The sequence below is a fragment of the Eutrigla gurnardus genome (assembly GCF_963514095.1).
Source record: "Eutrigla gurnardus genome assembly, chromosome: 15".
NCBI lineage: Eukaryota > Metazoa > Chordata > Actinopteri > Perciformes > Triglidae > Eutrigla > Eutrigla gurnardus.
The window spans coordinates 22,114,976-22,126,403 of NC_139938.1; the positions used below are offsets into that span (position 1 = coordinate 22,114,976).

The window sequence follows — 11,428 nt, forward strand, 5'->3', positions numbered from 1 at the left end:
TGGCGTCGTTGGAAAGCTGGTTGGCGAGTTCTGGACGTGGGTATTTGCAGCACATCTATTTATTTATTTGTTTATTTAACAGGGACAGTGCACAGCTTCTTAGCTGTACCAGAGTTAGCTAAGAGCTGATTTACATCTGTAGTCCCTGGGCAGGAAACTTTTGAGAAAATTAAAACTAGTATAAAAACACAATTATAAGACAGTACATATTCACTGTACAACAACAACATCATCAGCAACAAAAAGATATCGCAATGATGAAGTGTAACTGACCTGGAGTCAGACTGAGTTGAAGGTTCCCTTAGTGTTGATGAGCAGTGTATTTATGTATATATACTACCTCGTACTATATTTTCCTGTGATATATGACTGTATATTATGAATACATAAGTTACATAACGTCATAAAATAAAAAATAATAAAATGAAAAACATTCAAATGAAACGAGAACAACATATTTGAACATTCTGATGTAGTTTTACCAGTAAGTAAATAATATAACATAACAAAGTAAGATAATATAACATTTACATTAAGGGCATTTAGCAGATGCTTTTTTCCAAAGCGACTTACAAGAAGTACATTTGTCAAAAGAAAAAAACCACAACATATTGCCGATAAAGTAAGAGCAAAAAAATACAGTGTTGGGTCCTTGTCTGAGTAAAGTAGTAGCTGTTCAGCAAACGTACCTTAAGAACAACAGCGCTATGATCAAAGTGCTATAGGAAAGGACATAGAAGTGCTTTAACATATTAAGATAACAACATTACAGAGTAAAATAATATAACAAAACAGAATAATATAACATAACAGTTCACACACACACTGTTGTACATAGTCCATTATGTTTTTCTTGTATTCCTTTTTCCTGTGCATTGGTGCAGAGAAAGGACAAGTTTATTTAATAGGACATCAATAAGACAAATTAATTTTATATAAGTTGATGTATACATATACAGTAAGTGATGTGCCTATAATGCATCTAGCATAATTCCAGTTCTAAAAGTATTTATTATTAAGTTCAGTGTATGAAAGACAGATAATATACGTGATTGTGAAGTGACTGAGGGGGGCAGATTTGGCTCAGAGGTAGAGGGATCGTCCTCCAATCACAAGATCGGTTTAGGGTTGGGCCATAGGGTTACTTACTTTTTTGGCTGCATGTTCAGAAGGGTCGAATTAGGTCAAACGCCACCCACTCCCGAGTCTCTACGACCCTCTGTTCCCGAGATATAAGCAGAAATGTAGTTAGGGTTAATTCCTGTTTTATTCTGGCTGTATCTCCGGAACGGTAAGTCGTAGAGACACGAGTTTAAGACTGGCGTGTTCAGAAGGGTCAAATTGGGTCAAACGCCAACCACTCCCGAGTCTCTACGACCCTTCCCGAGATATAAGCAGAAATGTTAAATTTGGGGTTAGGGTTGGCGTTGGGGTTAGGGTTCAGGTTGGGTTTTGGGTTAATTCCTCTTTGTATTCTGGCTGTATCTCCGGAACGGCAAGTCGTAGAGACTCAGGTCAAAGACGGGCGTGTTCAGAAGGGTCAAATTAGGTTAAACGACAAACACTCGTGAGTCTTTATGACCCTCCGTTCCCGAGATATAAGCAAAAATGTGAAAATTAGGTAAGGGTTAGGGTTGGCGTTGGGGTTAGGGTAAATCATGCTACAGGGTTAGGGTTAGGGTAAATCATGTTACAGGGTTAGGGTTAGTGTAAATCATGTTACAGGGTTAGGGTTAGGGTAAATCATGCTACAGGGTTAGGGTAAATCATGTTACAGGGTTAGGGTTAGTGTAAATCATGTTACAGGGTTAGGGTTAGGGTAAATCATGCTACAGGGTTAGGGTAAATCATGTTACAGGGTTAGGGTTAGTGTAAATCATGTTACAGGGTTAGGGTTAGGGTAAATCATGTTACAGGGTTAGGGTTAGGGTAAATCATGCTACAGGGTTAGGGTAAATCATGCTACAGCAGGTGTCTCCAGGGTCACATTTTATCATGATGACACACACTCACAGGGTCAAACCATACCAGCAGCTCTGTTCTGGAAACAAATCAAATGTAATTAAATGAATGGGTTATTACACCCAGAGGTGTTTGGATCTTGTGTATTAGTGTTTACTCACACTATGAGCACTGCCCCCCACACAGCAGCAGCACCATTATGGAGATGAAGGCAAAAGTGACGTACTCATAGATGGGAATCCTGTCCCACCCTGGTTGAGTTGACACTTCTCTCATTTCTAAAACAAAACAAAGACACCAACACGGTCTCAGTTATTCACAAATCACTTCATCAATAAAAGCTAATGAACCTGTCAAACATAAGTCAATAGAAATCTACATAAAGAATTATGAAATATGGTTAATTATGAACGTCCAAACAAAGCAGAAGATCCATATTTGCACATTTCATAGATCCCTGAGTAATTTGGACACGTTTGTGTTGTGTCAGTTTTATTAAAGTTCCTCAGAGGAAGGTATTTTTCTAATCGTTTTTACATTTAATGCATTCATTTTTTTAAATGTCCCATCTGGTTTCCTTGCAGGTACAGGAGTTGGGTGTGGCAGAGGCTCATCAGAAAACACATGAGCTCATCAGCAACACTGGCAACACCTGGACCGTGTGCTCATTTAAAAACCTCTCGTCACGCATCCTGAGATCTCCATTTGTTTGGTTTTTCTTTCTGTTTTGGGTCATGCAGCTACGCAATACAATACATGCATGCACCAGCCTGCGTTGCTCGCTGATTGAACATTCTCCTTGAATTATTAGTCCAATAAAAAAAAATAATTTGTTTGGCATGGTTGTGTGTCCTTTGTCAGTGTGATAGCTGTGTTGAGTGAAGACAGTATTAAAGAACATAACATTATTGACTGCCTGCAGGGCAATGAAGGAGACTTGTACCAGCACATAAAACATTTTATTTCGTGAGAACATCATTACGCTTCAAAGTAGAATGATAATGAACTCCAGTAACATTTCCCTACTAAAAATGTAAAAAATAGGTTTGAATTGGCAAGACATTTTGGCAAGTACAAGACAAGAAAAAAACTCCAATAAATCATTTCAATATGAGAATTTTAACAAGGGTGGAGACGAGACTGTTTGAGGCCAACTTAAGCAGTTGTAAATAAAAGGGGAACTAGACAGTCTCCCAACTGTTTACCTTCTTTTGGGGGGGTGTAGCACACTCAGCACATCCTGTTTAGCTTTGAGCCCCAGGAAGCACTCAGATGCAGTTATCACGAAAAGTTAGACCTTACTTAAGTCAGTACAGTTATGTCCCTAAAGTGATTAAAATGTGTTCCCTTTTAACAACAAAACAAATCCCTCTCTGTGCGATGCAGCCCTAGTTGTGGCCAAATCCCTCCTTTGCCCGGATCTTGTCAATGGAAGGTGTTTACAGACGAGTGTGAGTCACGAGTGGTGCAACAAAATGGCCCTTTTCTTCAGTGCCATCAAAAATTACAACATTCAATCAATCAAAATCAATAAATCAAATAACATCAAATAAATGGCCACAAAGTGCAGTTGAGGTTCACGAAGCCCAAATGGAAAATGATCCTTCATCCTGCCCGATCCGAGCAGCATCGCTGGCTGCAAAAACAAAAAAAACAGGACAAAATATAAAGTTTCCACTCATTTTTTTGTACATTTGTTTTTTGTTTTTGTTTTGTATATTTTAAAGGCTATGATGCTTTTAATGCCGTCATATAGCCTAAAGTTATTTAGTTATATTGACACTACTAAGTAGCATAATTTGGATATTAAAATACAAAACGGCTAAGAATGTAATTTCCATCCACCGTCTACCGCTTGTCCTGTATTCAGGGTAGAATCTTATTTCCACAACATGTATTAGGCCAACATTGTCACCTTTACGAGGTACAACTTGTAAGAATTACACATTCATGGAATGAGCAACACAGCTAACCGCTCCTCTCACGCTCCTGGCATGACACTCCCATTTCGTTCGTGTGCTTGACAGCGTGAGATTGATGGTGAAAGAGTTGGCAACCCTGGCCAAAACCCCCATCAATATTCTTCTGTTGGTATTCACTCTCATTTTGAGCTTCAAGTGCTTGCAGGTGTATGCAAGTCACTGGCATCTGATTGGCATCTAATTGACAGCACTTGTGTGCATGGGTCCTGTAACTTTGTTGAATTAAGGCCCGTGCAAAAGGGCAAGTGGAAGTTGGTGTTTCGGTACCCAGAGTGGCAGCATTATTTGGTGTCAGCCCTGGAACCATTTCCAAACTTAGGACCAAGGTCCGTGAGACTGGTGAAGTCAAAGACAGACCACGAGGTGGCCGTCCCCAACACCCCAAGAAGACCGGCTTCCCTTTGCCTGTAGTCTCTGGAAGAAAGCCTACGGTTCCTCAATGAAGCAAGGGTGAGGAAATTAGGTGCCAATCACACACCTGTGACTGGCATACACCTGCCAGCTCTTGGCCCGGTTTCCCGATAACGTCCACTCTTAGCGCGCTACGAAGACTCATACGTTATGACTTACCAGAGTTGTTTACCTCGTTAGTCGTGGTTCCCGAACGGTCTCTTAGGAGTCTTCTTAAGAAACGCTCCTTACGTCGTACGTACACGGCGCTGTCCAGAAAGAAAGTGCTGAAATCGATTGCTCAGAGTTCGACTTTCCATTTCATGCGCAGGTGCATGACAGCACTATATTATAAAATGTAGGCTATTGCAGTGTTTGCGAATAAAACATTGCTAGAAATCCTTCTAGGCCTAAACATTTATTTAGGTCGAACATACTACCATAGCCTATACTGATTTTAAAAAAGATATAATAAATATCAGCGGAGGAGTTGTAGTCGAAACTTATGCAATATAGCCGCGGCGTCGGTCAATATATCCATGGGATTTAAGTTGATCCTTATGAAATTATGTATTACTAAACGGCTCCGAGGACGGCAACGTCTTTGGTTCAGCTACTTCTGAGGTTGAGGTAAAGCTTAGCCTTGTGATGAAATGCATGCGCATTTTATTTTTATTTTCTTCATGAATGACTTAAAACCACTGGTGAAACACAACACTGGCAATGTGCAGTTCCATGCGCAGCTGGGATTTCTGGATTACCGTACAGTGGCGGCGACTAGCATCAGGAAACATCGCTACGGTAGAGCTAAGAAGGCTCTAAGAGCGCTCCAGACCACTCTTACCAACGTGTGACGTACGAAAGAGATTCGTAGCAAAGAACGTTTCGGGAAATGTCAAGTAGGAACTCTAAGTAGGGGTTACGAATGACGTAGCGTTAAGAAGGCTTTAAGAAGGCTTCGGGAAACCGGGCCCTTGAAGCTAAAAATAAGAGTCAATACCAACAGAAGAATATTGAAGGGGATTTTGGCACACTTTTTTTGGGGTACTACCCACACAATTAGCTGTGTTGCTCATTCCATGAATGCGTAATTCTTACAAGTTGTACCTCGTTGTAACGGTGACTAATCAGGCTTTCCAACGAAATAAAATACAATACCAATTGGTATTATTAAAGAGGAGGAATAATCGACCGAAATAACGTTTCCAAACTTTTTTTGAGGAGTTTATATATAATTGTATTGTTTTCTACTTTTTACCACACCACATTAAATATTACCAAAAATATAAGAAATATAGATATTGGATTATTCATCAAACCATGATCCTAATGATATTTACATTTACATTTACGTTTAGGTCATTTAGCAGACGCTTTTGTCCAAAGCGACTTACAATAAGTACATTTGTCAAAAGAAGGAAACAAAGAAACCACAACGTATCATTGCTGATAATATGATGCAAAATAAACTAAAATCCAAGTTGACGGATGAATTATATTTAATGATGATGAATTTAAAATGAAGAAATATCATACCGCCTACTGCTATTCAATTTATGTTTTGCAATATCATTAAAAAAAAACAATAATTATAAATAATACAAAATTAAACTTACTATTTGATGACAACATCAGCTTTTTCCAGAATCCACAAAGCTAGTGTGACTTATGAGTTGTTGTTGTGTTGTTGTTGTTGCTGTTGTTGCTTTTAACAGAAGAAATTACTTGATTACTTGAGTGAGCTTAGCCTGGAAATGCTTTACCCACTGGAAACATTATGAATTCATCTTTGAATCAGAAATGCTGGATTCATAATTATCTCAGGAATTTAACCCATGATTTCATAAAGAAGTCAGTCCAGGTTTTTCAAATTTCTATGTCGGTGGCTCATGGCTGCATATAACTCATGGGAACGTCCAGACAAAAGACTGAGAGAGTAGAATGAAATCTTTCAAATCTTTTCACAACATGCTTGTCTGGAGAGCCAAAGTCAGAGATGATAGAGACGATATTTTTCAAGTGTTCTTCACGCTGATATTGTCTGTTACCTGGGTAGCATGTCGGATGACTCCACTCGCTCCAGAAGCTCTTTTTTACGCAATACTTGTGCAACTTGGAGCGAACCCTCAAGCAGTGTCTTTCGCCATCGTGGGCAGCGGCCAGAGTCAGGCTCGTCTGTTTGGTTGAAATCCGCTTCTGTCGATAACAAAAAGAAGTCGAGAAATGATTTGAATTGAACAATCAGAGCGTTAACTTAACACGCATATAGCTCAGAACCTAAAGCGGCTTGGAGCAACATGACCCACCAGATGGTTGGTCACACAGAACCACCTGAGAAGCTGTGTTTGGAAACACATTATTCATTTTTAAGGCCAAACCGGAGCAAAACGCAGATTTGAATATTGACCACAAACACAATGGTCATGTTCCTCCATGTCTATTTCATCTTTGAAACTTTAAAAAGGAAGGGTCTAAAAGTGCAGTGAACAAATAGAATATGAGAAAGGTCCACATCAAAAGTGGTTATAGATCGTTAAGCAATAAAATCGTATCCAGAATATATTAAATTGCCTTTTCATCATTTTATCCTCTTTATCAGCCACTGTTGCTGTTGGTTTGGGTCGTGAAACTGGAAATGTGAGCTCACATTCTGATTCGTGTAATTGACAATAATGTATTCAGATTGGCTGAGATATTAAAAATACCAGCATTATTTGACCTCTTTAAAGCCGGCAGTGACACATTTATGCTTCACACTCTTCCGCTTTTATGACTCTCAGCACCCTAAATCTGTTGTGTGCAGGTGCAGCAATGATGTTATTACTTTTCTTATCTATTTTGAAGCCCGTAAACAAGGACACTCTGCACCGATGCAGGGGTACGGATAGTAGGCTTCCTTTAGAAATGCCTTTGTTCGGTAAATCATACCGATGTAATCTTCCCGTCAGGTCCCTCTTGAATGTGTTCCACCTCCCATTCTAGGCAGTGTCCAGGAACCCTCCCAGCAGGACCCTGCCAGTGTACTTCCAGCTGCACGCCCGGGCCCGTTTTCAAATCCACCCTCCCCGTAGTGTCAGGCCTCACTGCGAAAACATTAAAACAATGAAGACCAGATCACAGATGCTGGGAGGAATAAAACTCAGATGTTGGTGCGATACAATTTATGAGTTTGCGCGTGACAAACGTGTTTACCGTAGTTTTGGATTTGCAGGGAGACGAATGTGGGTTTCAGGGGCCCGTCGGGAGAGGAGCCGTTAACACAGAAGTTGATAACGGTGAACTCGGGGAGGGACTTCTCTGTGAAGTTGCAGCCGCTCCTAATTCCACCTGTGATTATATATTTTGGGCATTCCTCTGCATTCCCCAGCTCCTTGTGCCTGGGGAAGAGACAGACCTGATAAGAAACTGCTTCCATGGCTGGAGGTTTGGAGATCTTTGACGTATGTGTTTATCATCATCTTAGTTCTTCATGGGTAAATGTGATACGATCAATACAACTTAGTAGAACTAGTAGAACGCAGTAGAACTATTCAACAACACTCTTGAGGAAATCACCAAACTATTATATGGATCATTAACATGTCAACCAATCACCAAGTTGTTCAGATTCCTTGTCTGTGGATCTTAGATGAAAGGTCAGCAGGACCATGGCTGTCTAACCCATCTAAGAGATATTTTTGTTGAGTGGTCAAGCGACTAAAATGTCTTTCGATGGGCACACGACATACCAGAAATATAGATTTAACTGCGAGTTGGCCGGCATCTTTGGGTTTCCTCCCCAAGTGCACTCCACGTACTTCATGTTATAGTACACACAGACCAAATCCTGGACTTCAGAACCCACAACACCTAGAGGTAAAAAGGCCGGTAAAACCAATCAATGCCAGTTCATACATTTTTTCCAAATATCTCTTTTTTTTTTACCACCATATATGAATATTGAGGACGTACCTGTCCTGGGAGGTTTCTGGACCAGCTCCGTGTAACTGGCGCTCTTGATCATCGTGCCGTTGGTGCAGGGTCCACTCAGCAAGGTGTACACTCTCACGCTCACGTCTTTCATCAGGTCAAACTGGGCGCTGTGGGTCGTCCCGACCGTCCTGATAGCCTGCCATCCAACAGTTCACATCACACTTCAGCTTCACTGTGCTCAAACTTTCTTAAACTCTTAAAGTAATGGACGCATGTGTTTTCAAAGCTAAAATTGGTCCCTGTGGGACTGGGAATGTGCTCCACCTTAACCACGTGCAAATGCTTAAATGTTTTTTCATTAAAAACAAATGCATCATAAATGAAATTGTAGTTGTCATGATGTTTTTACTTGCACTTTTAATGGTTTTGTTATTTGTTTGCTCTTGTTTTAATTTGTAAAGTGTCCTTGAGTGACCTGAAAGGCGCTTCTAAATAAAATGTATTATTATTATTATTATTATTATTATTATTATTATTATTATTATTATTATTAATCTTTACATTGAAGCCCTATTTAAACACATAGAAATAGAGCTTCCTTTACTACCGGATATGGTTACATATCTAAATCAAACAGATGTGGCAGATTTTCCCCTCTGATGTAATGGGTTAAAGTACCCTGTGTATGCTGAAATTTAAAAAATTCCACAGAATAAACCTGGAGCAGCTGAATCGGTGACTCATCACTGTTAAATTGCTGAGTAAGCAGATCATCCCGGGTAGAGGGTGACATTTCTGGGATCTCATGATGTGAGAATGATGCCGTGTGTACACTTCTGGCAAGAGGTTAGGTTCAGATCTGAATAAAAAATCATGAAAACGTACAGTCCAGCTCTCCGTGTAGGTGTCGTAGTACTCCAGCTGATACCGTCTGGAGCACTCCGTCAGGTTCATCAAGCTGGCTGGCGGGGACCATGTCATCTGGAGACGTCCAAGATGGCCAGGGTCCGATATGACAAGGTCCTCAGGAGGATCCACTGGAGGAGGAAACACATCCTCTTTAGTGCGACTGGTAATGTTCAATCTGTTTGAACAGGCTCTCAAAGTCGCCCAATTCCTGGCAACATCTGTCTGTCTGTCTGTCTGTCTGTCTGTCTGTCTGTCTGTCTGTCTGTCTTTTGAAAGAAATATATGATACATGCTATGAATGTAAAATGAAATCTGGACCGACCTGTAAATCCAGCGCAGTGCGCGCGCTCCCTCCAGCCTAGCAGGAGCAGCATCAGTGTCAGCCACGAGTGACGCGCCATCAGACACGCTCCGTTCATAAACAAACAAAACAAAACCTGGAAAAACAAATAAAATGTAGGCATAAAACATAGAATCAAATGAACGCTACGGAGGCTAATCTAATCTTACAGGATCATCAGAATTGTTTGTTTTTTTTAAGGAAAAAAGCGTGAAATCGTCACAAAAGGGATCACACCTCTTTAGAAAGACTTTCCCTTATAGGAGCTTGGAAATCAAATATTACCTGAAATATTGCTAAAACATATGAAGCGGCTAGACTTCAAAGAAGAGTGTACTTACGTGAAGGCGAGATTTAGGAGACTGAGTGCTGGCTGTTTGTTCTCACTCTTTGAGGAGGAGGACTCAAGAGGAGTGAGACAGAGCTACAGTTATATTGGGGGGGATTTTTTTTAACTCATAACATAATTTCATGTTGGCTCTTTTCCAGTGGCTGTAATGTTCCACAAATAAAATTCCCCTGACAAATGGACACATTGATGCCAGACTTGTCAGGTTTTATTGTGACTCGTGGATAAAACTTAGTCACAACCACCCAAATCTAACTCTCTCCGTTCCCTCTTGGAATAGGATGCTTTGTTCTTCTGACAAGTGAGATCAAGACTGGTCACACTTGTAAAGAAATGCTTTAATTGTTAACAGCATTTCCTTGTCAATTACAGTTATCTGCATTATGGGCTGGTGTGTTTCCATAATAATAATCATCCACACCATCAGCAAAACGGTGGCACATTGAGCAAAGTGCACCACTGGGCCTGAGATGCATGCAAAGACAAGACAGACTGCAAAGAATTGGACCTTTATTTAATATTGACCATGTTTTTTTTTGTTTTTTTTTTAAGAAATCCTTGGAATTTACACAGATGATATGTACAGAAGTTCAGCTTCAGTCACTCGTATTCTTGCATGCATGTTGTTGTTTTAAAATACAAAAAAACGCTTTATGTACATACATTTTCTTTTCTTCGAATTTTCTTGGCAGTGTAGTGTTTGGACATGACTCACTGTTTCACTGTTTTCTTTGGATGCCATGAAGCGTGACATGAGGACGATGGCAGTTGTGACATGAACCGGGTCCATGTACAGGTGTAGTTAGTGCAATAATGGAACATTTGGAAATATATGAGATCAGAATGACTTTGGGAATCACAGTCATTGCGAGTTGCTGCAGGTATTGTGTAAAGGGAACGCCGTATCTGACACTATTTATCTGCAACAGGAAATAACCGACCGATGAAGGAAGTACAGCTCTTGAGGGCAAACGGATAAGAACACATACAATAATAGAATCTGCTTGATCAGTAGAGGGATCACAATCTGTACGACTCCAAGTAGAGCCAAGATTTTAAAGGATGGGTTCAAATTCAGTCTTACTCAAATAAATGGGTTGAGAGCGTGATATCATTACTTACAATCATTCCTCCAGTCTGGCCATGAAAACTTCCCCTTTTTGACGCAGTACCAGTGTAAGAGATGGTGGGGCCTCCTGGATATAATCTGAACTTACGCAATCTTTTTTTTTTTGGACGTCACAGTGTCACGTTCCACCCAGAAACACACGCTGCTGGGATTTCCTTTATTTACTGTAAAGTTAGAAGTCACTCAATTATCTGACGTATTAACATTCAGCAATTGACACACGCACGCGACTGCTGTGTTATAATAATAAATAATATGAACAGAATGTTTTGAAACCGTGACTCATACTGTCTGTCTTCAGCGTTGGCCTCTGCTTTCACTCCGACACCGAAGGCTGCAGATAAAGAATACCTTCATGATTTGGCACTTGGTTGATTTCCTGTAAAAAAACAATGAGGGCCGCGTGAAGTACGTTAGCATGCAGGTAAAAAAAACAAAAAACAAAACAAGAGTAA

At 40.3% G+C, this 11,428-nt stretch overlaps 1 protein-coding gene across 13 annotated transcripts; it reads right to left on the bottom strand.

Annotated features, from left to right (window-relative positions):
* Positions 1-305: 305 nt before the first annotated feature.
* On the bottom strand, positions 306-9,894 carry il13ra2 (interleukin 13 receptor, alpha 2). 13 transcript variants are annotated; one of them, XR_014598380.1, is made up of 12 exons: positions 9,837-9,894; positions 9,478-9,592; positions 9,132-9,283; positions 8,286-8,442; positions 8,063-8,183; positions 7,527-7,711; positions 7,263-7,417; positions 6,383-6,530; positions 2,124-2,240; positions 2,014-2,036; positions 1,150-1,219; positions 306-868 (listed from the first exon to the last, which is right to left on the bottom strand). XR_014598380.1 is itself a non-coding variant. In XM_084028371.1 (11 exons), exons 2-9 carry the CDS (start codon positions 9,572-9,574, stop codon positions 2,125-2,127), a joined length of 1,131 nt encoding a protein of 376 aa, XP_083884497.1. In that variant the 5' UTR covers positions 9,575-9,592; positions 9,837-9,894; the 3' UTR covers positions 306-1,219; positions 2,014-2,036; position 2,124. The 13 variants fall into 13 exon arrangements, 8 of the variants coding, with proteins under 8 accessions (XP_083884497.1, XP_083884495.1, XP_083884491.1 ...); XR_014598381.1 differs by having other exon boundaries at positions 2,014-2,041; XR_014598379.1 differs by lacking the exon at positions 2,014-2,036.
* Positions 9,895-11,428: the final 1,534 nt, after the last annotated feature.

What these genes read in the sequence shown, in the direction of transcription:
- il13ra2 (XM_084028365.1), bottom strand. Translation starts at nt 9,574, where the DNA reads ATGAACGGAGCGTGTCTGATGGCGCGTCACTCGTGGCTGACACTGATG. An exon ending in GCACTGCGCTGGATTTACAG is followed by an intron (nt 9,284 to 9,477) that starts GTCGGTCCAGAT and finishes TTCCTCCTCCAG; the next exon opens with TGGATCCTCCTGAGGACCTT. An exon ending in CCAGAAACCTCCCAGGACAG is followed by an intron (nt 8,184 to 8,285) that starts GTACGTCCTCAA and finishes TTTTACCTCTAG; the next exon opens with GTGTTGTGGGTTCTGAAGTC.